At 52.1% G+C, this 27870-nt stretch overlaps 1 protein-coding gene across 1 annotated transcript; it reads left to right on the forward strand.

Moving 5' to 3' along the window:
• Window positions 1-11091: 11091 nt before the first annotated feature.
• Eps8l1 (EPS8 like 1) lies at window positions 11092-27658 on the forward strand. The gene is made up of 20 exons (XM_036175893.1): window positions 11092-11114; window positions 14283-14336; window positions 18023-18063; window positions 18438-18496; window positions 19076-19237; window positions 19468-19617; window positions 19962-20044; window positions 20388-20658; window positions 20941-21067; window positions 21263-21351; window positions 21461-21535; window positions 21651-21799; window positions 23031-23172; window positions 23289-23317; window positions 26200-26329; window positions 26423-26554; window positions 26714-26822; window positions 26935-27109; window positions 27345-27477; window positions 27572-27658. The coding sequence occupies exons 2-20, from the start codon at window positions 14320-14322 to the stop codon at window positions 27656-27658; spliced, it is 2160 nt and encodes a 719-aa protein (XP_036031786.1). The 5' UTR covers window positions 11092-11114; window positions 14283-14319.
• The last annotated feature ends 212 nt before the right edge of the window (window positions 27659-27870 follow it).

A 27870-nucleotide genomic window follows, 5' to 3' on the forward strand; every position in this document is an offset into this window, starting at 1 on the left:
AAGAGAAACACTGTGGGGGGGGGGGGGGGGGGGGGGGGATTGGAACCAACCATTACCTTTTGTTTCCAGACAGCGAGCCCCGGTAGAATGAACCATGAGCCTCCTCCTCTACATAATATTCAACAACAGTACTTTCTGCAAACGTCTTGTGGGAAAAGGAGGAAATATGGGGCTGGACTCCTGAGTCTGAGGGAGGAGGGTGGGGTCTGGACTCCTGTCTGAGAAAGGTGTGGTCTCCTGAGTCTGAGGCTGGAGGCTGGGACCTGGACCCCTGGACCTGAAGGAAAAGGACATTGGCTTTAAAATGACATACTGAGCCCAGCAGGATGGCTCACGGGGTAAAGGAACTTGTCACACAAGCTTTGCAACTTGTGTCCCATCCCTAGAACTCACATGGTGGAAAGACATAACCAACTCCCAAATGTTGTCCTCTGACCTCACACCATGGCATGTATGTGCCCACACACATACACACCAAGAAGAAAAAAGAATAAACAAATAAATGTTCAAAACATACTCAAACTTTGGTGTCTAGAAGGAGAAGCATGGAGGAAGAAAGACAGACAGAAGGAAAGGAAGAAAGTTAGGGGAAAGCTATAGGTTGTGGAGGAATGCATCCTGGGTAGAAAATTTCCCAGCGCACTTGACATCTCGTTTGTCCTCGTGAAGGCGCAGGAGATAATATTTTTTGATTATAAGATTGGCAACGTTGGAAATTATGGTAAATATTCAGTCTTGGCAAGAATCAGAGGAAACTCCCTGTGGGTGGGAGTGTCACTCACCCGGAGTTCCTGAAAGCCTAGTCATGTGATCCTCCATACATACAGTTGACCCAGACATTCCCTTTGTAAGAAGTCACGCTTAGGAGATGACTGGTCATTCCAAAAGAGAAAAAAGAACAGCCAGCCTTAGTGCGAATTTGTGAGTACTCACTCACAACTCTTTGCAACAATTATTTAGAGCCTCTTGTGTTCCTAACATAGTTACACCTTAACTCGGTCCTTGCCCTCCCAAGTCCCCTGACCATAACAGTAAAAGGTAATTCTCCTGGGGCTGGAGGGATGACTCAGTGGTTAAGAGCACTTGCTGCTCTTGCAGAGGACCCAGGTTCAGTTCCCAGCACCCAACATGGCAGCTCACAACTGTCTCTAACTCCAGCTCCAAAGGACCAGGCACACTCTTCTGGCCTTTATGGGCACTAAATAAGAAAAAAATGGCACACAGACATGTAAGCAGGAACAACACTCACTCACATAAAATAAATAATAAAATTTTAATTTACAAGGAGTGTTTTCAAAATGTCTGAGTCCTTTTGCCCCGGCCAGCGGGGTGTCAACGGGGCCACCAATCCTGTGGGAGAGAATGGAAGGACAGGGCGACACAAAGAGACAGCAGCAAGACAGTATTCTGATCAAGCCGCCAATCTTTATTGTTCTCCACATGGCTTATATAGCATAAGGGGGGAAGGGGCAGGAAGGAGGGAAAGGGAAAAGGGGCGTGTAGAACATGGAAGGGGTGCAAGACGTGTGAGGCAGATAGTGCACCTGCAAGATATCGGCTAAGGTCACTGGTCAGGGGCAGTATATTCTGTTGCTAGGCTGCCTGACCCTGGAATGCTCTTTATCTTCGGTTGTCATGGCACCTGACTGTGGGATATTCTCTTGTCTTGGGAGGCCTCTGGTTACTGCTCTGGGAAGGGGCTTATGACTTGTTCTCTGGTCTAGCTAGTACTTTCTATGGTTCATGTTTGGTTCCTGACATCTTGGTCCCTAACATCCTTTCATTTACCACCAGTGTGTGTCCTTCACAGTAGTTAGGGATACTATTGCTATGATGAAACATATGATGACCAGAAGCAAGTTGGGGAGGAATGGGTTTATTGGAATGGCTTACAGGCTGTGAGCCAGCTAGTCCAACAATGGCTGTCTACCAATGGTCAAAGAATCCAATAGTTGTTCAGTCCATGAGGCTGGCCTTCAGTAGACCCCAGAATCTGGAAGAAGTAGGCTCCAGTGCCAGTGAAGCAATGGACTTGGAAAGAGCATGATTAGAAAGTTGGCACCTGGAGCAGGAGATTGCTGTGACAGACCTGGCCATGTGGTTCCATGTGAAAGTACCTTGGAACTCTGGGCTAGAAAAGCCTTTGAGTGCTGAGACTTAACGGTCTGTTCTGTAGGAGCTTGGAAGATAAAAATGTTGAGGGCAAACCAGTCAGCAGCACCCCTCCACGGCCTCTGCATCAGCTCCTGCCTCCAGGTTCCTGCCCTGTTTGAGTTCCTGCCCTGACTTCCTTCGATGATGAACAGTGTGATGTGATGTGGAAGAGTAAGCCAAATAAATCCTTTCCTCCTCAACATGCGTTTGTCATGGTGTCTCATCACAGCAATACCACCTGTAACTAAGTCAGAGGGTGAGGAGAAGGCAAGCTGTAGAAAAAGTCATAATGGTGGCGAGTTTGCTTGTTTAGAAACAGGGCTTCTTGTAGCTCAGGCAGGTCTCTAACTCACCACGTAGTTGACGGTAACCTTGAGTGCATGCAGCCTAATAGCATCTCTACTGCTAGGTCAAATTCTTACTGAGAAGGCCAATTAGTCCTCTCAACTGCCCTAGGAGTACCGCCACTCTGCTACAGTATCGGGAAACAGCCACAGACCATACACAAACGAACCAGCACGGCTGTGTTGCAACAAAGCTTCATTTAGAAAACAAGCAATGGGCCACAGTTTGCCAGCCCCGACCATGCAATTGCGAAAGACGCTGTCATTTGTGTTCACGAGGACCTGGTCCACAGCAAGACCCGGAACATGGCCGGCTAGGACAGTGGTTATTACAAAGAAAAAGATGCAAGCAAACTCCTGCTTTCGAAGGCCTCCTACCTGATTCCCAGACACACCCAAGGTGCATGGAATGTCTGTGTGGACTTCGGGTTTGGCTGTGCACCCTTTGCCAAGGTTGATGCTGTCAAAAAGAAACTGATAGGCACGGGGTGCTGTCCCAGGTGCTGAGAGGATTCGCCCACAGGATGCTCTGATCTCCCCAAGGGTAGATACTTGGAGGCACCCAGCAAAGATCTCTCAGTCCCTCCTGTACTCCCTCACTTCCTCTCTACCTCTCTCTCCAGCTCTTTCTCCCTCCCTCCACCTCCAACACTTTTTTATCTTTTTGAAACAGGGTCTCTTGTAACCCAGCCTGGCTCAGATTCCCTGTGCAGCTGAAGGATGACCTTGAACTTCTGCTTTTCCTGACTCCACCCCAGGCAAGGTCTGGAATTACAGGCTTACACCATCAGGCTTGGTTTGTACAATGCTGACTGGGCACCCTGAGTGCTTGGAAAACTTGTGTATTTTACACGGTACTGTGAACCATACCCATCCATGCATTCGAGACAAGCACTCTACCAACGGAGCTACGTCCTCTACCCTCCGAGTGAGGCTTGTTTGAACTTACTGGATAGTGGAGTCACTTGTTACCTGGCCATAGTAAGTAAAATAGCATTCTGTTTGTCTGCACACCTTGTTAGACTTGAGCAGACTCTGTCAGATCCTGACCAGGGCCCTATGTTGAAACTCCAGCCCCTTCCCCATCACTGCCATTGCCAAACTCAGTTTCCCCCTATGACCCGCACCCTGATAGCTGGGGCAAAGCATCTTCTGAAGATAAAACGTCTTTGTCTGGACAAACAATTCCAGGAGGGAGAAAGTGCAGACCGGCACGTAGCTGCCTGCAGGTGCATCAACTTCCCGTTCTCCAAATCTCCTATAAAAACTCTAAGCATCCCCTCCCCCTTTGATAGACACCCCTTTCCTGCTGTGTCAGCCCCTCGGTGTTTGAAATAAACGTTCAGTCTGTTGAGGTCAGTGTCCAGTCTCTTTTCTGCCTCCTGTCCCTTTAAGCTGCCTCAGAAACCTAACACACCTCACACTGATGGCCCAGGAATCCAGAGAAAAGAGGTGGGAAAGGGATGGAGGAGCAACGTGGGCGAGAAGGGACTGGAGAGGTGGAAGAAGAAGAAGAAAGACACAAAAGGAGAGCTGGTGGTGCTGCCTGCCAGGACCCTGGGCAAAGACAGGCTGGGGGCATCCTGGAGAGGGCAGAGGAGGCTTCTTCGAGAAGGCAGGTCACCGCTGGCCAGGAAGGGAGCTCCTTCCCACGCGTGAGATGAGCTAGGCAAAACTGTAGGAAGCAGGAATGCCTCTGGGGTGGGGAGGGGGGGGCGCCTGAGGATGAGGTGAGGATGCAGGGGAGATGGAAGAGAGCCCTGGAAAAGGAATCTAGATTGTGGAGGAAAGACCAGGCTGCAAAGCTTGTCTGCAGCTCAGAAGGTACTGGGGAGCCATAGAGGAGTTTCGAGCAATGAAGGGTTATGAGGCTGTTTTCTGGTGTGTGCGTGTGCGTGTGCGTGTGTGTGCCAGCATCAGGTACTCCCCATGTGTCCAGCTGTACTCTGGTACCCGTTCTTCCCTCCCTGCTCATGGTACTAGAGCTGGCGTTGGAGCAATCCTCATCCCCCTCTTCCTCCTTCCTCCTGGCTGGAAGACAGACGTGATGGCCGGAGTTGGAACAGCCATCTTGAGTCCTGAGGTAGAAACTCGGTAGTCTATTCCTTACCCAGGGCCTTGCTTCCCACGGTTTCAGATACCCAAGGTCAACCACGATTCAAAATACAGAATGGAAAGTTCTAGAAACAACTACTTTGTAAGTTTTGAAGTGTGTTATTCTGAGCAGCATGATAAAATCTGGAGCCTTCTAAACGTGCGGGTGCCCCGACTCCTACCAGCACTGAACTCCAGGAGAGCCACTCTGGGCTGTTTTGTTCATATCTCTATCTGTGACGCATACCACAATACCTGGCATAGAATAAGTGCTTAATAAGCGTTTGGTGAGGGAACATCTTGACGGAATGCCATGAAAAGTTCAGAGCAGGCATGGAGACGCAGAACGCGTCTCTCAGCTTTCATCCGAGAAGCGCCTATTCGCGGTAGATGGGGATCAGGGCAGACTCACAACTGGTCAAGGTGGGAAGAGTAAGAGATTGCAGATGCCCGGTCACCTATGTCACACCACCTCCTCCTAAGACTCGGACATCGTTGTGGAAGAGCAGTGGAGAGAGTATAAGACCCGGAATCTGTGGACGGCCACAAGAAAAGTGTCTTCTGAACACAGCAGGGAAGCGACATGTGGTTATGACAGCAAACACAACGCCCGAGCAAGTCCAAGCCAGAACAAATCCCACCTGGAGAGGGGAGGTGGGTGTGAAGTCCCATGGCCAGATGAGGAACTACTAGCAACTGATAGATGGTTGAGAGGGAGAATCAGTAACCACATCCCAGTTAAAGACCACACGTCCAAGGACACTTGGTAGCTTAAACTTGACTTGATTGGCAGGGGGAGGGAGGGCACAAAGTTGGGCAGGTAGGGAAAGGTGGAAGGAAGGGTAAATACAATCAAAACATGTACATGTATAATATTATCAACGAACTAATTTTAAGAGTTTTTAGGAGAAATTCAGATCATGGGGCTAGGGTCATAGGAACCTATCTAGCATGTACGGGGTCTTAGGTGTGCTTCCCAGCACTGCCAAAGCCAGGCACTTGGCATGCCCATGCGACCCAAGCACTCTGGAGGTAGAGGTGGGAGGATCAGAGTTCAATGTCATTCTGAGCTACACGGCAAATCTGAGGTCAATCTGGGCCAGAGACGCTGTCTCCAAAAAATGAAAGAAAAGAAGGGAGGGAGGGAGGGACAGAGAAGAGGGGAAGGGAGGCAGAGAGAAGGGGAGGGGGGAGGAGGGGAGGGAAGAGGAAGGGGAGGGGAGGGAAGGAGCTTAGTGCAGGAGGGGAAACTGAGGCTGGAGCCATTAAAGCAGGTACCAGAGTGCAGAGCTGCCTGGCCGCAGAGCCTTCTCATCCATGTCACTTCCTGTCATCCTGGTTACTGAACTATTTGTCCATTCCTCTGCCTGGCTCTCGTCATGACTGAGCCAGCGCTAACTTAACCACGACACAGGCTGTTGGCCTGTCTTATCAATCACACGGAGGCCCTCTTAGCCACTGTGGGGGAAGGCACTAGGAATCACACCCATTTTAGAGAGGAAGAAACTGAACGTCAGAAGCTCAAAAGAATAAACTCACACCTGCTCCAACCCACACCCACACTGGGGTCTGGCCACCCCCACTGCTACCAGCGTCCTTGGAAGGCCAACTCTTCTAGTTTCTGTCAAGGCCTGCTGGGACAGCCTCGCCTTCTGTCCCTCCCAAATAACAAACAGTCCTGCCACCAACCTGCTCCTCCACCTCCCTCGACTAGCCCGGCCGGTTCTGGAGAGGCACCAACCTGCAGTCAAGCATCCAGGGTGTCCCTCCCTGCCCCCTCTCAGGCTGCTACTATCAGGAGCTAACTCTGGGGGAACCCTGCTGGTCTCCAAAGCTTCATGGGGGACCCAGCCACCACACCCGGCTGGCTTTGTGGCCCAGACTGGCCTAGAATTCATTGTGTTGCTCAGGCTAGCCTGGCCTTGGTTCCCGCTGAAGCACCTGGCCCAGCCTCCTTGTGCTATCTCCAGGCCTGTGTGGCTTAAAGGAGAGGCCCCGTAACATTTGCACATGGTCAGTGGTCAGCGCTGATTGAACTCAAGGGGCTACTACTAATAATAAGAGAAGCAGGCTGGAAGTCAGGAAGGAGGCAGGTTGGTGGGTCCTGGGCGGGGCTGGAGGAGGGAGTGAGGAGAGATAAGATCAAAACTCAGCCAAGCATGGTGGTGACCGTGTGTGAGTCCAGGACAGCTGGAGCAACACAGCAAGAATTTATCTAAAAAAATAATAATAAATTAAAATATGTTGTATACATACATGAAATGCTTTCTTTTTTCTTTTTTTTTCCTGGACATCTTTTTTTTTTTCCCTTCCAACATAATATCTTTATTGATTTTTTTGAGAATTTCACATAATGAACCCCAATCACACTCACTTCTCTGTCCTCCCAGGTCCACCCCCCTGCCCTTGTAACCTCCCCCAAAAAAAGGAAGAAGGAGGAAAAAAGGAACAACAACAACAAAAGCCCCAATCTGTGTGCTCTGGGTCATAGTCAAACTCCCAGTGGCCTGACCCTTAAAGGAGACTGAGTCTTACTTACCCCATCCCTCACCAGAAACCACCAACTGTGAAGAGCTACACTTCAGCATCCCTACCACAGTTTTTAAGAGTTCTCTTCAAGGGTTCTTTCTTGTCTAGACTGTTTCTTTTTGGGGTGTTGGGTCCGGGTCAGGGAAAGAGCTTGTCACAGAAGTGGTCTGTGTCTTGCGTTCTCCACTGTGAGTCTGCGGTCATCGAGACCACAGCAAAAGAAGCTGCCTTGCTCTTCATAGTCAGCGGCAGCATGGACTTCCACATGGTTCCTGGAGAAAACAAGGACCACAGACCTCAGGACCTCAGTGTGGTCTCCCGTGGCAGTACGGACCACAGACACCATCCTGGCCCTTGGCAGTAGCAGCACAGGCTCCATCAACATGGCCTCCTGCACAACATGAGCCATGGACACCAACATGGCCTCCATCAGCAGCACGGCCCACAGACACCAACATGGCTTCAGGTGGCAGCATGGACCACAGACATCCACGTGGCCTTTAGTGGCAACATAGACCACTGACAGAAGTCTTTCCTTTTTTAGTACTAGCAATAGAACTCAGAGCCTTCCATGTGCTAGGCAGGCTCTCTACAGCTGGGCCATGGCCTCAGCCCCTCATTGGTGGATTCTAAGTAGATGTTCAACCACTACATCCACTGAAGCACACTCTCATCCCCCAACTGGTGGATTCCAGGACATCGCTCCACCACTGAGCTACATCCCCAGACACAGGAACCAAGTCCACTCGAGCCCCTCAGTCACAGAGGTCCCCAGATTGACCACCTCCACAATGGCAGCTTCCTATTCATCTCTCACAGCCACGGCCATACCTCTGCAGATTTCATCCACCAGCCTTCCTAAGGACATCCTTCTCCATCTCGAAATCCTCTGCACATTCCTCAAAATCCAGGTCAATACTCGGGCAGCACCCTGGGAAGCCTTCCCCATCCACCCAGAGAAACATCAGGCCCTGCACGTCTGTCTTTACTCACACCATTGCTTCACCTCTGCCTGAGACTGAGAGCCTCCCTCTGTGTGAAGGGGGTGTGTGTCGTGTGTTTGATCTAAGTTTTAGTTTTTTGGTTTTTTTGGTTTTGTTTGTTTTTTTGGTGTTTTGAGACAAGGTTTCTCAATGTAGTTTTGGTGCCTTTCCTGCAACTCACTCTGTAGACCAAGCTGGCCTCGAACTCTCAGAGATCCGCCCGGCTCTGCCTCCTGAGTGCTGGGATTAAAGGTGAGCACCACCACCGCCACCAAGCGAGTTTTAGTTTTTTTTTTTTTTTAAGTTGATTATCATTATGGTTGTTTGTTTCTTACTAGGTTGTTGTTGTGTGTGTGTGTGTGTGTGTGTGAAAGAGAGAGAGAGAGGAGAGAGAGAGCTTTGTGCGTGCAGGTGGGTGTGGCATGCTGCACAAGTGAAGGTCAGAGCACACAACTTTCAGAAACTGATTTTCTCCTTGCGTCCTGTGTTAGTCTTGTGGCAAGTGCCTTGACCCACTTGCACATCTCAGCAGCTTAATTAATTAATTATGTGTACCACCACATTTGTGTGGAGGTCAAAGGACAATTTTCAGAAGTCAGTTCTCCCCTTCCCCTGGGGACCTCATGTGACACCAGGCTTGGCAGCAAGTCCCTTTACTGTGTCATGTAGCCAGACTGGCTTCGAATTTGGCTAAGGATGACCTTATATTTTTGATCCTCCTGCCTCCCCCTGCACTGAGTTCTATGATTACAGGTGTGCCCACCATGCCTGGTTTAGACAGTGCTGGGAGTTGAACCTGGGTCTTCACGAATGCTAGGCAAGCAATCTGCCAACCGAGCACCATCCTGGTCCCTGTCTTGTTCTTCTTGTTTTCTGCTTTGAGTCGGGGGCTCTGGAAGTAACTCAGATGGTGATCCTCCTGCCTTCACCTCCCCAGTGCGGGATAACAAGCACAGCCTCGATGTGAAGTTCTATTCCCATAAGATCCTCTGCGGCCTGTGAGACGCCTCAGCATGTGAAGGAGTCTCCACCAAGCCTGACGACCTGAGTTCAGTCCCAGGAACCCACAAGATGGAAGGACAGAACTCACTCTCACAAGCTGCCATCAGACTTCCACATGCATGCATGCCATGGTAAGGACACACACATAAAGTAAATAAAAACATCGTAAAATGTTTGGATTTTGTTTTTCCTCCAGGATTCTTTGACCATTATGCCTGTGCGTGTGTCTGTGCGTGGGTTTGTGCATGAGAAGGCAGCACCCACAGCAAGCCTGGCTTCAAGTTCCCTTCATGACTTCCCTCATATAAGGAGGGACGACAGTAACCAGTAAGCTAAAATAAATCCTCCCTCCCCTGAGCTGCTTTAGGGGGTTGCCCTAGCAACAGAAGGAAACCTGAACAGAAAGCCATGCTGTGGACCAGAGAAGACTTCTGGTCCTATCATTCTCAAAAATACATTAAATACTTTCTTCAGGGATGGGACACCATGCCTCTGTCACCTACATCCATGCACATGCCACAAACTCAGATGGGGTGCATTTCCTCAGAGTTTCCTGTTGAGGGAAAGGGGAAGGCTTCATTTAGAAGTCAGGGCCCCCTGGGTTGGGGATTTAGCTCAGTGGTAGAGCGCTTGCCTAGCTCAAGGCCCTGGGTTCGATCCTCAGCTAAAAAAAAAAAAAAAAAAGAAGTCAGCTATGTAAAAGCTCTTCCCAAGGACCAGAGTTCAATTCCTACATCTACTTTGGGTGGCTCACAACCACCTGTAACTCCAACTCTTGGAAAATTTGATGCCTCTGGCCTCCTTGGGTGCCTGCACACACTCATATAGAGACACAAATATGTACACATGATTAAAAATAACAAAAAATAAAATTTTTTTTGAGACAGAGTTTCTCTGTAGCTTTGGAGGCTGTCCTGGAACTCGCTTTGTAGACCAGGCTGGCCTCGAACTCACAGAGATCCACCTGCCTCTGCCTCCCGAGTACTGGGATTACAGGCATGCGCCACCACCGCCCAGCCAAAAATAAAATTTTTAAAGGGAGAAAATATAACCCAGGTCCCCCCAACAGACTCTACCACTAAGCCACACCCCAGCCCCTCACTGGGGGACTCTAGGCAGGGGCTCTACCACTGAGCCACACCCCCAGCCCCTCACTGGAGGATTCTAGGCAGGGGCTCTACCACTGAGCCACACCCCAGCCCCTCACTGGGGGATTCTAGGCAGGGGCTCTACCACTGAGCCACACCCCAGCCCCTCACTGGGGGATTCTAGGCAGCGCCCCTTCTGCTAAGTCATGCTCCTAATAACCATTTACTTTCTGTCTTTTTTAATTTTATTAATAAATGTATTTATTCCACGTGTTTTTCATATCATGTGTTTTGGTCCCATTCATTCCCTGTCCCTTCACATCTGCCCTCCACCCTTGACTATTTTTTGGTTTTTTTTTTTTTTTTTTTTTTTTGGTTTTTTGAGACAGGGTTTCTCTGGACCCTTGACCTTTTAAGACAAGTTTCGATAAGTTGTCCAGGCCCTTAGCAGACCTTGAATTTTCAAGGCTCTTGCCTCAGTCTCGGAATTACCGGCCTATGGCTAGCTGGTTGCTGTGTGCTGAATGAACACGTTCTCTTGTATTCAAGAAGATAACCAGTTCCTGTTCCGTGATTCCACTCTCCCTGATAACCAGTCCTAGCTCCTCTTACCTATGAACTTGATTTTTCTCCCATGGCAGGATCCCATGTGAGGGTCTGAGGTGAGAGGTTAGGGACGATGCAAGTGTCAAAGGTCAGCACCTCAAGACCCAACAGTTGACCTTTGGGAATGAATCCCAAGGGAAACTGCACCTCCTGAACCCCAGTGCCCCAGGGTGGTCACAGAGGCAAGACTCAGAGAGGGCGGTTATCAGCTTCACTGGAGGCCCTCCATGGCCGGGTGATCAGGCACGGGGGTGGGGGTGGGTTGGGGAGTGGGGGGGGGGGCAGAAAGGCTTCTTCGGGGAGAGATTCCTCCGGTGAGTTTCCCAGGGAGACACTGGCAGTCTCCACCCTGGGCTGTCTGAGTCAGGCTGGCTAGGGTTGAGAGCCTCGCTTGACTTTGGGAGCCAAAGCAGGCAGTTTAGAGAGAGGGAGGGGTCTCCTCTGCTGCCCAGAAAGGAGGAAAACACTCTGCTCTGGAATGAGGGTGGGGAGTCAGGTTTCAGTGTTGTGGGCACTGCACACAACCTGGAGTAGTGGTGGGCAGGACTGGAGGGTGGGGTGGACAGTGGGTGAAGCAAGGCTCCTCCTCCTCCTCAGACCCAATAGATCAGACCCAGCCCTCCTCCTCAGACCCAATAGATCAGACCCAGCCCTCCTCCTCAGACCCAATAGATCAGACCCAGCCCTCCTCCTCAGACCCAGTAGATCAGACCCAGCCTCCTCCCTCAGACCCAGTAGATCAGACCCAGCCCTCCTCCCTCAGACTCAATAGATCAGACCCAGCCTCCTCCCTCAGACTCAATAGATCAGACCCAGCCCTCCTCCCTCAGACTCAATAGATCAGACCCAGCCCTCCTCCCTCAGACTCAATAGATCAGACCCAGCCTCCTCCCTCAGACTCAATAGATCAGACCCAGCCTCCTCCCTCAGACCCAGTAGATCAGACCCAGCCTCCTCCCTCAGACCCAGTAGATCAGACCCAGCCTCCTCCATCAGACCAGGAGTCCAGACCCAGCCTCCTCCCTCAGACCAGAAGTCCAGGCTCAGCAAAGACCCTGTGGAGGTTTGGGTTTGGAGGAACAGTGAAAGACACTGTGTGTCCAAACAGTGATGGTAACAGAGGAGGGAGAAGTCAGGTCAGATCTAAAAGACACCAGCTTTTCCAAAGAAGAACACAAGAACCCAAGTACAGATTTTGACCAGACGAACAACAGTTCGATCTAGGGTCTTTCAGGGTCCCTGAATCGAGGTGACACTGAGGGGGGGATACACAGCAGGGAGCCTTCAAAGGCTCCTGCATGATCCAGGTAAGACGTGATAGTGGGTGGGTGAGACCAGATGGGAATCACCGAGTGAAGGAGGAGAGAGGCAAGGAGTTGCCCCTGATCTGCTCTCTGGGTTTTGCAGACATTCCTTCCACTAACTGACAACCAGCATAGACAAGCATCTTCTAACTTAAAGCGGGCCGGCTCAGTGAGTAAAGGCGCATGCCACGTGACGCCATTTCTTCCTTGTAGCTGGATAGTACTCCCTTGTGTAAGTAAACCACATTTTCCTTATTCATTCAGCCATGCTAGGCACCTACGCTGATCCACAACCTATTATAAGTGGTGTTGGGCAAACAGCTTAATACACTGGGCAGTAAAGACACACACTCATCATTGGGTTTGGGGAAGAAGTGATTTTACAGCTTAGTCACTGAGGACCATGGCACAGGGGAAGTATTTCGACAAGATACCTCATTTCAGGAATGTGCTCATTTCAGGGATGTTCGAGGTATGCTGGACTTTTTTTTTTTTTTTTGGTTTGAGTTTCAGTTTGGTTTATTACCATTGTTGTTTGAGTCTGCTGTAGCCCAGGCTGGCCTCAAACTCACTGTGTATCTGAGGATGCCCTTGAGTTCATGTTCCTCTTGCCTCTACCTTCCAAGTGCTGAGGTCACACATGTGTGCATCCATGACCAGTCCATGTGATGCTGGGGTCTGAGCTGGGCCTTCATGTGTGTTAGGCAAACACTGTACTGACTGAACTACATCCTCAGATGAGTCTCACACTGTAGCCCAGGCTGGCCTCAAACTCAACACAGTCCTTCTGCCTCAGCCTCCAAGCTGGTGTTACAGGAGTGAGCCACCACATCCGGCTTTGTCAGTGTTTCTCAGCCTGTGGGTCTTGACCCCTTTGGGGACTGCCTGTCAGATATTTACATTATGATTCGTAGCAGTAGCAAAATTACAGTTACGAAGTAACAGCAAAATAATTTTATGGCTGGGGGATCACCGCAACATGAGGAACTGTATTAAGGGTTCACATGAGATAAGTCTCAACCCTCAGCTCCACAGGGGCTGAGTGAGGGGAATTCCCCAAGGAAGATGGAAGAGGGTAGGTAGAGTCTGGAGCCCGGGGAAAGGGAAGTAGGGTGTCCGGGGAGCCAGGACACAGGCTGGCCCTGGAGACTCAGCCAGTGTTGGCTCTCCTTTTCCACACACACACACACTCTCTTGGTGACCTAGCTGTGTGACAAGTGGCCCAGCCGTTCTGCACCTTAACTTCCTCACTAGTCAATAGGAAATCCAACCTCTACCCCACCCCCAGCGCCCAGGAGGACTCAAAGACATATTTAAGAGGAGGACCTTTTCACTCCGAAGCGTGAACGAGTGTGACAGCAAATTGTTGTTATTGTTCTGTTGTTACAACGGACACACATAATTTCCGGGATCCCCTGCAGCCAGCCCAGCCCCCGAACTGGAGACTGTGTGGCAGCCCCGCCCCTGAGCCACCTCAGGCCAACAGTGCCAGGTGAGTGCTCAGGTATGCGGGAGCCACAGGCCTGGGAGGAGTCGAGAATACAAGGGAGGGAGAGCTGAAGGCCCAGAGCCAGACAGAGCCAGCAGGCAGGTGAGGAAGCCTGACCCGGCATGAGGGAGGACAGAGCTGGGGGCCTGGATACCTGGATTTGAGGAGGAAAGCCGGAGCCTGGACCCCCGGGTCTGAGGAAGGGGAGCTAAGGTCTAGACTTTTAGATATGAGGGATAAGGTACCCCCTGGACCCCTAGGTCTGAGCAAGGAGGGTTGGAATCCAGATTCTTGGATCAGAGAGATGAGGTCTTCCCTGGACCCCTGGATCTGAACAAGGAGGCCTGGGGTCTAGACTCTTGTATCTGAGGGATAAAGTTCTCTGTGGTCCCCTGGGTCTGAGGAAAGAAGGCTGGGGTTTGGAACTCAGGGTGTAAGAAAGGAGACCTGAGGCCCGGACTTCAGGGTCTGAAGGAGGAGGGCTAAAGCATAGACTCCTGAGTCTAAGGAAAGAGGGCTGGCCCCCCTGGGTGAGGGGAAATGATCAGGCCTTGACTCCTGGATCTAAAGAAGGGATCCCTGGATCTAAAGGAGCCAGGCTGGGGCCTGGACAACTGGGTCTGTGGGAGGAGGGTTGAGTCAGGGTCATGTCACTGAGCCAGTCACTCACGTCTTTGCCGGCTCTCAAGGCACCTCCAGGTGGACAGAGCGCCTCATCCTGCCACCATGAGCACCACCGCGGGGTAAGTGCCCCCTGCCCCCGCAAGCTCTCGCCCCTCCACCCTTCCCCCACACCTGCAGATCCTGTTTCTACCACCGAGGCTCTCGACATTCTGGAGGAATGCTCCCCTCCCTGCCCAGCCTGTGGTTAGGCACAGACAGAAGGGGTCCATTGTAAATGTACATACTCTAGCATGGTGTGGCTCTGGCAGGGGCATGCCACCTCCTGGAGCCCAGCCCCTCCTCTAGATAAATGGGAATCAGGGACAGAATCATGCACCACAGGACTCAGCTGGCTGTTCCCACAGCAGGCACTCGGCCTTCAGGAACTGCCACTGTTCCCGTCCTTATCTTCCGACCCTCTGCTAGAAAAGCAGGGCTGAGGACAGCGAAGACTCCAATCTCCTGGAGGGAATGGGCGGGAAGACAAAGGAGGAGTGGAAGTTAAAGCAGTGAGCTCTGCAGCTCAGCGGTCATCAAATGTAGGGACATGTCACAAGCAAGGAGGAAGAGGAAAAGCAGGAGTCTACCGAGAGAGACTTTACTGCCTAACTCTGCCCCGCTGTTATTCTAGTAGAAATGAGGATTTAAGAAATCACAGAGAGCGGAGATGAGGCTCAGATAGTAAACTGCTTGCCCAGCATGTATTAGACTGGGGTCTAATCCACAGCACCGCACAAACAAGGCAAAGCCACACATTAATCCCAGCACTCAAGGGGCAGAGGCAGAGGCAGGCAGATCTCTGCAAGTTCAAGGCCAGCCTGGTCTATATAGCAAGTTCTAGGCCAGCTAAGGCTACATCGTGAGACCCTGTTTCAAAAAACATCGAAATATATTAACCAGTCATGGAGGAGTATGCCTATATCCCCAGTACTTAGGATGTAAAGACAGGGGGATCAGGAGCTCAACGTCATCCTCAGCTTTGGGGCCAGCCTGGGCTACATGGGACTGTGTCTCAACAAAAAAAGATTGGCTGAAAGTCATAATTTTAAGAGGAAGAGACAGGAGATGATTTGCCTGGAAAGACCTGAACCGTGGAGGGAGGGAAGGAGATAATTCCGTGCCTACTTCAGCTACTGAAAGATGTTGGATCAATTCCCGTGTATTAAGCAACTACTGTGTGCTAAAATCTGTGTATCACCATAATCAGAATAATAATTATTACTGAGACTGAAAAATACTTCACCTACTGGGTTGAATTTGTACAACAGCAACACCAGGTAGATGCTAGAATATGTTACAGGGAGGGAAACTGAGGTAGGAAAGATTAAGTCCTTTTACCAGGGTCTTGTGGGGTTTTTATTTTTATTTATATGTGTGTCTGTCTGTCTGTCTGTCTGTCTGTCTGTCTGTGGGTTTGTGCACATGAGCACCGTGCCTGCAGAGGTTAGAAGAGAGCATTGGATCTCCTGAAGCCGGAGCTGCAGGCAGTTGTGAGCTGCCTGACGTGGGTGTCAGGAACTGAACTTGGGACCTCTGGAAGAGCTTGTTCTTTTTTGTTGTTTTGTTTTTTGTTTTTTTTCAAGGCTGGGTTTCTCTGTGTAGTTTTGGTGCCTGTCCTGGATCTCACTCTGTACACCAGCCTGGCCTTGAATTCAGAGATCCACCTGCCTCTGCCTCCCGAGTGCTGGGATTAAAGGTGTGCACCACCACCGCCCGCTGCTCAGCCATCTCTCCAGCCCTGGGGTCTTACTAGTTTGTATTGTTTGTTTGTTTGTTTTGCTGTTGTTTTGTTTGGTTTACAGAGTCTTGCTCTTTTTTATGTCGAGACAGGGTCTCACTAGGTAGCCCAGGCTGGCCTCAAACTTACAGAAATCCTATCTCTGTCTCCCAAGTTCTGGGATGGTGAGTGTACACTAATCACACCAGGCTCTGCCCTTCGTCTCTGTATTAGTCAGTGTTCTCTAAAGGGACAGAACTGGTAGAATAAACACACCACACACACACACAGGACTTACTGGGGTGGCTTGCATACTGTAGTCTGGGTAGTCCAACAATGGCTGTCTCATTACAGAACGGCCAAGAGTCCAGTAGTTGTTCAGTTTCCCAGACTGGATGTGTGAGCACTCCCAGTCTGGGGCTGGAGTCCCCAGGAACTCCTAGAGAGCTGTTGATCTTCGCTCTACATTAGCTCCTGAAGAAATGTGTTCTAATATCAGTGAAGGAAGGCCTCCGAAACCGGACAGATGAACCTGCCAACGAGAGTGAGGGCAAGAGGCAAAAAGCAGGAGTTTCCTACTTCTGTGTCCTTTTGTGTGGGCTGCCACCAGGGGTGTGAGCCAGGGCTAGGATGGGATAGTCTCCCCACCTCAGATGGTCCAACTGAGAAAAATCCCTCACAGGTGTGCCCAGCACCTTGGATTTAAGTTGATTCCAGATGTGGTCAAGTTGACAACCAAGATTAGCCATCAGTCTTTTTAATTGTATATCTCTCTGTCTTTCTCTCTGTCTACCTGTCTGTCTGTCTGTCTCTGTGTGTGCGTGTGTCTGTCTGTCTCTCTGTCTCTGTCTCTGTCTCTCTGTCTCTGTCTCTCTCTCTCTCTCTCTCTCTCTCTCTCTCTCTCTCTCTCGTGTGTGTGTGTGTGTGTGTGTGTGTGTGTGTGTGTGTGTGTGTATTTGTCTCACTGTGTCTTTCTCTGGCTGGCTGGCTTTCGGTCTCTTTCCCTCTCTGTGTCTGTCTTTCTCTGTGTCTCTGTGTATGTCTCTCTGTCTCTGTGTGTGTCTCTGTCTCTCTCTTTCTGGGGTGTGTGTGTGTGTGTGTGTGTGTGTGTGTGTGTGTGTGTGTCCTGCAGAGGCTAGAAGAAGGCATTGATCTCCTGAAGCTGGAATTACAGGTGGTTGTGAGCAGCCTGGCCTGGTTGCCTGGAACCCAGCTAGGGTCTTCTAGAAAGGCAACAAATTCCCTTAACCACTGAGCCAACTCTCCAGCGCCATCTGCCCCGTGAACTTGAAACCAGAGCTGGGTATTGGAGAGTATGTCTGTATTCCCAGCACATTGGCAGTACAGGCAGTAAGAACAGAGGTTCAACACCATCCTCAGCTGCATAGTGAATTCAAGACCCTACCTCAAAAAAATGCATAAACATTTTTTTTAAATAAAAAAGAGAAGCTGTGCATAGTGGTGCATGCCCTTAATTCCAGCACTTGAGAGGCAGAGGCAGGAGGATCTCTCTGAGTTTGAGGCCTGGTCTCCCTAATGAGTTCTAGCCAGGGCTATATAGGGAGACTCCATCCCAGGAAGAGAGGGAAAGACAGACAGACAGACAGACAGAGACTATTTGAACCCAGGTCCATGTAATGTAGCGGTCTGAGCCCCAACACACTATCACATCATACCATCTTTTTAAACACCAGTGTTGCTCTGTTCTCACCAAACTTTCCATGGCTCCCCGTTACCCTTCTCGATGCTTTGCCGGGCATTCCTCCAGGTTCTATCACCACCCCCACGGCCCCTCTAAACCGGTGGTCCTCAGCCTGTGGGTCATGACCCCGTTGGGGGTCAAATGACTTTTTCGTGGGGGTCGTAGGTCAGATATCCTGCATATCAGATGTTTGTGTTATGATTCATAGCCATAGCAAAATGACAGGAAGAAGCAATGAAAATCATCTTCTGGTCGGGGGTCACCACCACATGAGGAACTGCGCTAAAGGGTCGCAGTGTTAGGAAGGCTGAGAACCGCTGCTCTGAGCCCTTATTTTTCCCCACCAGGCCGGAAGCTGCACCCAAACCAAGTGCGAAGTCTATCTATGGTGAGCTTGAGGGTGAAGGAGACCAAGAATAAAGGTCTTGGGAGAAGACAGAATGCAGCCTGTGGTCTAAGTCTGAGGGAGGAGGGCTGGGCTCCTGTCTGAGGGAGGAGGGCTGGGTCTGGACTCCTGGTCTGAGGGAGGAGGGCCGGGGGTGAACTCCTGTCTGAGGGAGGAGGCTGGGTCTGGGCTCCTGTCTGAGGGAGGAGGGCTGGGTCTGGACTCCTGGTCTGAGGGAGGAGGGCTGGGCTGGACTCCTGGTCTGAGGGAAGAGGGCTGGGTCTGGACTCCTGGTGTGAGGGAGGAGGCTGGGTCTGGATCTAAGGGACAAGGTTGAAGTCTGACACCTGTATGCACTCTCCCCTTCCTGCCCTTAGAACAAAGGAAACGTTACTCCACTGTGGTTATGGCTGACGTGTCCCAGTATCATGTCAATGTGAGTCTGTGTTTTCCTAAGATAACCTCTTGGAGATAAGTGGGCCCAATAAAAGATGGTCTATCAAGCAAAACAGACTCTGGGGCTCAGTAGTGGCTGCATATATGCCTTTAAAGCCAGCACTTGGGAGGCAGAGATCTCAGGGTTCCGGGCCAGCCTGGTCTACATAGTGAGTTCCAGGACAGCCAGAGATACACAGAAAACCTTGTTTTCAAAAACCAAATGGGAGAGAGAGAGAGAGAGACTAGAAAAATTCAGCCCTCTCTCCCCATGGATGTCCCTCCTCATTGAGAAGATGGCTAAACGAGAAGGAAATTTACCCAGTGCCCTGGCGGCTCAGAGGCTGTTTTTGTTGTTTTGTTTTGTTTTATGCATGAAGGAAGAGGGCTAGAGCCTGGACTGGAGTCTTGGTTCTAAGGGAGGAGGGAGTCTTGGTTCTAAGGGGGACTGAGGTCTAGACTCGGGGTCTGGGAGAAGTGTGGTTAGACTGAATTGGAAGTCCACCTCCAGAGGCCCTTAGCCCACCCAGCACCAGCCTGCCATTGCCTGGGACTCACTGCTTTCTCTGTCTCCCGCCAGCACCTGGTCACCTTCTGCCTGGGGGAGGAGGATGGAGTGCACACGGTAGAAGATGCTTCCAGAAAGCTGGCCGTCATGGACAGCCAGGGGCGCGTCTGGGCACAGGAGATGCTACTGAGAGTGTCACCTGGCCATGTCACTCTGCTTGACCCCGTCTCCAAGGTGCCAGGGGACACGTGGGTAGAAAGTGCGACGGGGCTGGGATCTGAGTGGATCTTAGCTCCTAAGCGTCCCTCCCCTGGGAACTTTGGCAAGCTGTCTTTTGGAACCTCAGCTATTAAACAGGGTGTTATTTCTAGTCCCCTACATTCTTGTAGTTGCCAGCTCCTGGGCTCTGCTGTAGTGGTATCAGGAGTCTATGCCTCCGTTTACCTTTCCGTCCCATCCTGCAGGAGGAGCTAGAGTCATATCCTCTTGACGCCATCGTACGCTGCGACGCGGTGATGCCCCGCGGCCGGAGCCGCTCGCTGCTGCTCCTGGTGTGCCAAGAGCCAGAGCGGGCACAACCAGATGTCCATTTCTTCCAAGGCCTGCTCCTCGGGGTGAGTGGGCGTGGCTCCATGTGGTTTTCTTTGTGGGCGGAGGCAGAGGCGGGGTTTCCATGTTTGGGGGCGGGGCCTAGGGAAGCGAGTCCCGGATTTGACGGCAGGTTGAACCCTGGACCAAGACTGAACGTAATGATGGGAAGAGATGCAGGCGAAAGGCTAAGACACTCTGGGGCCTTGAGAAAAACCTGGGAAGGATGGTCTGGGGAGCAGATAGAACCAAGATGAGGGTCCAAGGCGGACGTCCAAGACAGCCGCTAGAGGCGGGGCGCTAACGGGAGAGGGGCCTGGGCGGACAATGGGTGGGGCGCAAAGGGGAGGTCTAAAAGTATGATCGGCAGGCGGAGCTGATTCGGGAGGACATCCAAGGTGCCCTGCAGAACTACCGCTCTGGACGCGGGGAACGCAGGGCGGCAGCGCTCAGGTGAGGAGAAGGAGGCAGATGCAGAACGCTCCGGAAAACTTTCTCCCGTCTATGGGCTTCATTCTCTTCAACCAAGAAATGGGCTTGATACCAACAGCCTAGAGTGCTGACTGTGGTCACAAGTTAGCCTTGGTCAAGTAGTACCTCCCAGACAAGGACACACACACACACACACACACACACACACACACACACCCTCCAGACTGGAACCTGTCCTGGTCTTTGGTTTCTTTGTCTCTGTATCCAATTTCTCACTATGAAACGCCCAGACTACGTTTGACCTGACTCTCTCCCTGGTCCCCTTGCTTGGCCCAGCCTCCCTTTCCCCCTTCTCGTTACTCAGGGCAACTCAGGAGGAGCTGCAACGTGGCGCCTCTCCAGCTGCGGAGACCCCGCCCTTACAGCGTCGCCCCTCGGTCCGCGCGGTGATCAGCACGGTGGAACCGTCCGCGGGCCGCGGGCGACCCCAGGTGGAGCCAATTCCAGAGGCGGAAGAAGCGGGGAGACCCGGCCCAGCTCGCACCACCACCACCACGAGCGACGCTACCCCGACCTCCCCGGACCTGGGCCCGAGGGGGCCGGAGCTGGCGGGTCTACAGGCGGAGCGGGACGTGGTGAGCATGCATGAGAGGCACCAGCTTGGGAAAGGATTCCCACGACAATCAAGTCAGATTGGGGGCGAGGGACGAGATTCAGGAACGTGGCACCTCTAGCTGTGACTGACGAGGTCCTGAGCTCGGGGGTGGGGATAGAGTCTTTGGGTATAGAACCAACCACTGCTCCAGTTATGGGCGTGGCCTGGCGTAGGAGGTGTGTCCCGAGGTCAGTTTGGAGACCTGGACCTAGACCACTCTGAGACTCAGGAGCATCATTCTCGACCCTCTTGCGTCTGGCAGGATATCCTGAACCACGTGTTCGACGACGTGGAGAGCTTCGTATCCAGACTGCAAAAGTCAGCGGAGGCTGCCCGGGTTTTGGAGCACCGCGAGCGGGGCCGCCGGACGCGACGCCGAGCTGCTGGAGGTAAGGGGCCTCCGTGTGTAACCGAGGCCACACCTTTCTGGATGATGCCCCCAAATCCTCTCTCCCTGGGGTCTCCCACCAGCAGCAAGGTCTGACTTCCTAAGGCCATCTGTTTGGGTGTTTGCTCCTTTGGAACTATTATCTATCTAATGCTGTCCGGTTGTCCCCACCACCTCCCCTGCTCCCCACCCACAGAGGGCCTGCTGACGCTCCGAGCCAAGCCACCCACCGAGGCCGAATACACCGACGTGCTTCAGAAAATCAAATATGCCTTCAGTCTGCTGGTGAGGACGCAGCCATTGCTGGGCATCGATGGGGTGGGTGAGGGCGCTATGACTCTGGCCGTCCATCCATCATCAGTGCGCTCATATTAAAGGGCTTCCTTCCATCCAGGCCCGATTGCGCGGCAACATCGCCAACCCGTCCTCTCCAGAGTTGTTGCACTTTCTGTTCGGACCTCTGCAGATGGTGAGACTCCCTGCCAGCCCTTGCCCATCCCCCCCCCCCCCCCCCCGTTTTGGAAGGATTGGGATTAGACTTCAAGAAGGTCGTGTTGGCATGCTCGCTCCTGTTGGCTTGGTAGATCGTGAATACTTCAGGCGGCCCTGAGTTCGCGAGCAGTGTGCGACGACCGCATCTGACGTTGGAGGCTGTGGCGCTGCTCCGCGGTAATGTCACTCCCCGTGAAAACGCGCTGTGGACCTCGCTGGGGGACTCCTGGACCCGCCCAGGGTGAGAGGGGAGATCAGAGTATAGAGGCAAGACTCGGAGGGCAGAAGTCTACTAAATAAACTGAGGAGGGGACAGGGCTTAGGGTAAATGCCAGGATCCAATTGTAGAAAAGGCTTGAGATTAGCGTGAAGGAAAGGTTTGAGATCTAACCAGTCTCACTGAAGCAAAAGGCGGGCGCTTAGAGAATTTAGAGACGGACTCCAGGGCAAGGAGGGTGCTTGGGTGAGCGGGATCCAGCTACATGGAAAAGGCGGGATGTGCAGAAGGTGTGGCCTGTAGGTTTGGAGAGGAGGGAGTCTGTGCTTGGAGGCTTAAGGGCAGAAGCAGAGCCAGAGTGTCAAAGGGCAAGGTGGAGTGATTTGAGTATTTAGAAAGGAGCTAGACGCTCGGGCTTGGTGGCACACACCTGTAATCCCAGCACTTGGGAGGCGGAGCTCGGAGGATCAGAAGATTAAGATTGTCCTCCCTTAGAAATCAAGCTTGAGACCCTGTCACAAAAAATGGCGGTGTGGAAGGCTGAGTTTCTGCAAGTTTTATCCCGGAACTCATCCAAGTGTGGACGGAGAGAATTGCCTCCACAAGATTGTCCTCTGACTTTCATGTGTGCTAGCCCACACACACACACACACACACACACACAGAGTAATTAGTAAATAGATCAATGTTTTATGTAATCGAGCACTTAGGCAATAGAACCAGGAGGATGGCTGCAAGTCAAGGACATACTACTCTTAATAGCTAGCTCCAGGTTAGCCAGGGCTGTCTATCAAGATTGTCCCAACCCTCCACCTCCACCACCACCGCCACCACCAAATAGGAAATGGTTTGGCTTCAGAGGCTGGAGGAGGCATGAGAGTGGAATCAGTGTGTTTAGAAATAAAATCGATGAGTGGTTAAGAGAACATACTGCTCTTCCAGAGAATCTGGGTTCGATTCCCAGCACCCACATGGTGGCTCACAACTGTCTGTAACTCCAGTTCCAGAGAATCCGATGTCCTCTTCTGCCTTCCATGAGCTCCAGACACACATGTGATGCAAGCAAACCATCACACGCATAATTTTTTTTCTAAATTTTTTAATAAAGAAATATAATGTCCTAAGTGGGGCTTAGAGGGTGGAAGCAGGCAAAGGAAGATGGAGTTAAGAGCCAGGTTTCTAGGAAGAGAGAAATTCGTGAACTAATGCTCTTCGCTTAGTCTGGCCTCATGTTTGGCTGGGTCTCTGACGGCAGGGTGGAGCTGCCCCCGGAAGAAGGGTCTCCATACAGTCCCGAATTCTACAGCGGCTGGGAGCCTCCGGCCACTGACCCGCAGGGCCGGGCCTGGGAAGACCCCGTGGAAAAACAGCTGCAGCATGAGAAGCGGCGCAGGCAGGTGAGGCGGCAGAGCTGCCCGGGAAGCACTAGGCTCCCCGTTTTCCGCACACCTGGGGTGAGCAGGAAAGCCGAGGTCTAGCCTGCCTGACCCCAAGCTCTCTTACTCCCCCGCAGCAAAGCGCCCCGCAGGTCGCTGTCAATGGGTGAGTGAGTGTCCGCTGCAGGGCGGCCAGGGGTGGGGCTGGGAGGACTGAGTCCCTGGGGTCACCCCGGCGCTGACTCCGACCCTCCCCTTTTTTCTTGTCTTTTGTTCCCCTCTGCCTTCCCGGCTCTTTGCAGGTGGGTGAGGTGGTGAGGAGGCGGGGCTGGGGTTAGGGTGGGGGTAGGAGCGAGGGGGAGGGGGGAGGAGCCCAGAACTCTGGGTCCGAGGGAAGAGGGAATGGAGGCTTAGATTCCTGAAGCTAAGAGAGTAAGGAGCTGAAAGTGGGTGTGTCTAAGAGCTTGGACCCCCGGTGTCCTTAAAAGACTGAAAAAGTGCAGTTTGGTGTTCTAGGACCTGGGAAAGCACCCATGCTTGAGTCCCCAGGTGTCAGGGAAAAGACAGAGACCTAAAAGCAGGGTTGGGACTTCCGAGAGGTTGGAGACAAGTTTGAGGAAATGTTAGGAAGGGCTGGCATCTCTGGGCCACTAACTGAGGTGGGACTCTTGGCTTCCTAATGATCTAAGGAATAGCACCTACCGGAATGCTTGCAGGGCTAAAAAGATAGAGGAGGGGTTGGGATTTAGCTCAGTGGTAGAGCGCTTGCCTAGCAAGCGCAAGGCCCTGGGTTCGATCCTCAGCTCCAAAAAAAAAAAAAAAAAAAAAAAAAAAGATAGAGGAAATTGAAGGTCAAGACTTGGACTCCTGCCTAGTTCCCTAGGAAGGAAAGAACTAAGGACCTAAATTTACAGTTCTACCAAATGTGGAAGCTGAGGGCTGTAGGTCCAGGAGAGGAAGTGATGGAGAGGGATCACAACCCTAGGATCCTTGGGCAAATAGGGGCCAGGAGTGGAGGGAGTGGATGTAGGTTGAGCTGGAGGAGATGAATGGGGGTCTAGGGGAGGGCCCAGCAGAGGGTCTCAGCAGGGACGGCATACTGGGAGCTGTCAGTCCCACACATGGGGCGCCGAGGCCCCGAAGAGCCCCCTTCTCCCTTGCACAGGTAGGCTTGATCCGGGAGGAGGTCTCTCTTGCTGTGGGGCCAGAGCCAACCGTCCCCCAGGCTGCCTGGTGCTGCTGCCTGGTGCTGCAGGACCCTCTCTTCTGTCTGCCTGCTTCTGAATCTTGGGCTCAGCACCTCTAGCTTTTTACTCACCTTCTCTGGCTGTAATTTCTTTGCCTGGAAGGGTGAGGAGTCTCTGGTGCTGTAAGGGGCTTGCAAAGAGCTCAGTGCTGTGGCTCAGCTAGAGTTCGAATCCAGCTGCATGCAGAACAGTTTAGAGTGACCCTGACAACGGCAACCTAGGGCCAGCTCAGTTAAACTCGTCTCTTGTGCACTGGCCATTCCGTCTATGTCTCAGTTCCTTCCCTGTAAAAAGTGAAATAGTGGCCACACTCTGGTGATACAGGACTGTAATCCCAGCCTCTCAGAAGCATGAAGGTGGAGGATCAAAAATTCAAGGCCTATGTGGACTACACAGTGAACTTCAAAGGCCGGCCTGGGCAAAGCAACAGGCCTTACCTCAAAATAAAATAAAAATTTAAAAGGTTAAAAAAGAGGTCTAGGAGGGACTGGAGAGATGGTTTAGTGATTAAGAGCACTAGCTGCTCTTCCAGAGACCCGGAGCTCAATTCCCAGCACCCTCAATTCAGCAGCTCACAACCATCTTTAACTCCAGTCTCAGAGGATCCAATGCTCTCTTCTGGTCTCTGAAGACACCAGGCACACAAGTTATACACAGATTTACATGCAGACAAAACATTTATAGACATAAAATAACATAGAGGGCTGAGCTGTAGCTCAGTGGCAGAGCATTTGCCCAGAATCCACCAGTAAAGGGTTGGGGGCATAGCTCAGCAGTAGAGTGACTGCCTGTGAATCCAGTAGTGAGGGGTTGGGTGTAAGGCTTAATGGTAGAACCCTTGCCTAGAACCCAACCAGTGAAGGACTGTGGCTATGACTCAGTTGTAGAACCCTTTCCTAGTATCTACAATTGAAGGGCTGGGGTGTGGCTAAGAGGTAAAGCATTTGCCTAGAATCTACCACTGAGGGGTGGGATATGGTTTAGTGCATGCACAAGGCACTAGGCTCAATCCCCTGTGCCACAGAAAAAGTAGAGGGGGTGTAATAGTGAGATCTCGGAGAAGGAAGGAACCAAGCAGGGTCCAAATTCATGGAACTTCAAGGGAACTGCAGGAGAACCGAATCTGAACAGTGATTGGCATGCAATGCTGTATAGGCATAAGGTTTAGCCATTGTTTGTACCCTGCCCATTATCCTACTGGATGATCAGTATAGATCTGCTCTTTCTAGATGAGTCTCACTGTTCTCACGCATAAAATGCAAGCAAGGAGCTGGGGAGATGACTCAGAGGTTGTTGATACTGTCTGCTCTTGCAGAGGGCCTAGGTTCATTCCGTTCCCAGCACCTCATGGTGGCCCACAACCATCTGTAAGGCGAGCTCTAAGAAACCAGTTCTAGGACACCTTCTGCTAGACTCTGGGCACTGCACACAGGTGGTGTACATACACACATACATGCAGGTAAAACACACACCAAATGAAGAACAAAAATGCAAGTGAGGGCCTGGCGGTGTAGCTCAGAAGTAAAGCACTTCCCTAGCATGCACAAGTCCCTGGACTTAATCCCCAGTAGCCCATAATGAATCAAATAGTAATCATAATACATCATGTTTACTGCATGGTACCAGGCAAGGAAATGAGCTAACAATGTTCAGGCTGTGACTCCAATGTCAAGTCTGTATTAACATATTAACCTGGGCCTCTGCTCTGCCCCCTGCTTGGCTCTAACCCTACCTCACACCAGCACCTTATAGACCAGAGCAGCAGGGCTGGCTACCTCCTCATCTCCTACATTCTCCCCAGTCATCAAGATCCAGAACTGGAAGCTGAGTCGCAGCTAGAAGAGAGAGCCAGAAAGTGGGTTCTGTGTAATTATGACTTCCAGGCCCGAAATAGCAGTGAGCTGTCTGTCAAGCACCGAGATGTGTTGGAGGTTAGCGATGTGGGGGCCTGAGACCCTGAAACTGGCCAATTCAGCCCTAGGCATAGAACTAGGGCATGAATTTTCTCCTTATACTCCACCTAGGTCCTGGATGACAGGCGCAAGTGGTGGAAGGTTCGGGACCATAGGGGACAGGAGGGCTATGTACCCTATAACATCCTGACACTCCACCCTGGACCTCAGGTGCACCGCAGCCAAAGTCCTGCTGGGAACCTAGTAAGTCGGGGAGAAGTGGGGGCAAGATCCTAGGTCCTGGGGATGAGGGCAGAGAAAATCAGATGTGAAAGATACTGCTTGGAAAGGGGAGTGAGTGTTCAGATGTTTATTGAGAAAGAGGCTGGAAGCCTTAATCCCTCTCTCTTCGTTCCCTTCCAGGAGACTAGTACCCCTCCTCCCCCACCCGCACCAGCTCCAGCCCCTGCTCAGGTGCGGCCGCAATGGGACAGTTGTGACAGTCTCAACAGTTTGGACCCCAGCGAGAAGGGTGAGTGATGGAGCGTCACTATGGGAAGTGATCCTTATCTTCGCTTTTCAGGCTCCACCCTGGGCACGCTAGAGGCTCCCAACCCCCTCCCTTCACGGTTTCCCTCCTGCAGAGAAATTCTCCCAGATGCTCAGTGTCAATGAGGAGCTGCAGGCGCGCCTGGCGCAGGGCCGTTCCGGACCTAGCCGGGTAGCCCCGGGAGCCCGCGCCCCGGAGCCTCAGCTCAGCCCGCGCTCTGAGGCCTCGGCGGTCCGTGCCTGGCTGCAGACCAAGGGCTTTAGCTCCGGGTGAGTGGGGCTCCCTGGGGCTAGTCTGCACAGACAGACACCTGAACTAAAAGTCGAGATTCCGATTGGTCCAGGGGTGGGGGCGTGGAAACCATGGGGCAGGGGCCAGATCTCCAGACCCTCCCCCCAACTTCCTTGTTTGAGAACTCTGATTGGACAAGCAGCTAGGTGGTTATGGTATTTTGGGTGAGTTTCTGGGAACTTGAGCTGTGATGGCCCCTGCTACCTTGCTCAGGACCGTGGACGCACTGGGCGTGCTGACCGGCGCACAGCTCTTCTCGCTGCAAAAGGAAGAGTTGCGAGCGGTGTGCCCCGAGGAAGGGGCGCGGGTGTACAGCCAAGTCACCGTGCAGCGCGCGCTGCTGGAGGTGAGCGGATCCTTCGTGCCGGACGAGGCGGGGAGGGGAGGGAGGGGCAAGTCGCCCAGGATTCACAGACCTTGATTTCTACCCCGCCCTCCAGGACAGAGAAAAAGTATCAGAGCTGGAGGCGGTGATGGAGAAGCAAAAGAAAAAAGTGGAAGGCGAGACCAAGATAGAAGTTATCTGATCCTCCCTGGGTCGTTCACAAAACATGATGAGACGGCGGAGTTCCCAGCCCCCCTAGGACAACAGTCGCCAGACTCCTCCCCATCGCCAGCGGCAGTAGATGTCCTGAAGGGTCGCCCACCCCGGTCTCCCCGCTAGCTACCTTGGCGGCAGGCTGCATTGACAGTGCTGACTGGAATCCTTCCAGAGGGACCCCCGACTGACGGGAAGGGG

This window comes from Onychomys torridus, chromosome 1 (genome assembly GCF_903995425.1).
Source record: "Onychomys torridus chromosome 1, mOncTor1.1, whole genome shotgun sequence".
Classification (NCBI taxonomy): domain Eukaryota; kingdom Metazoa; phylum Chordata; class Mammalia; order Rodentia; family Cricetidae; genus Onychomys; species Onychomys torridus.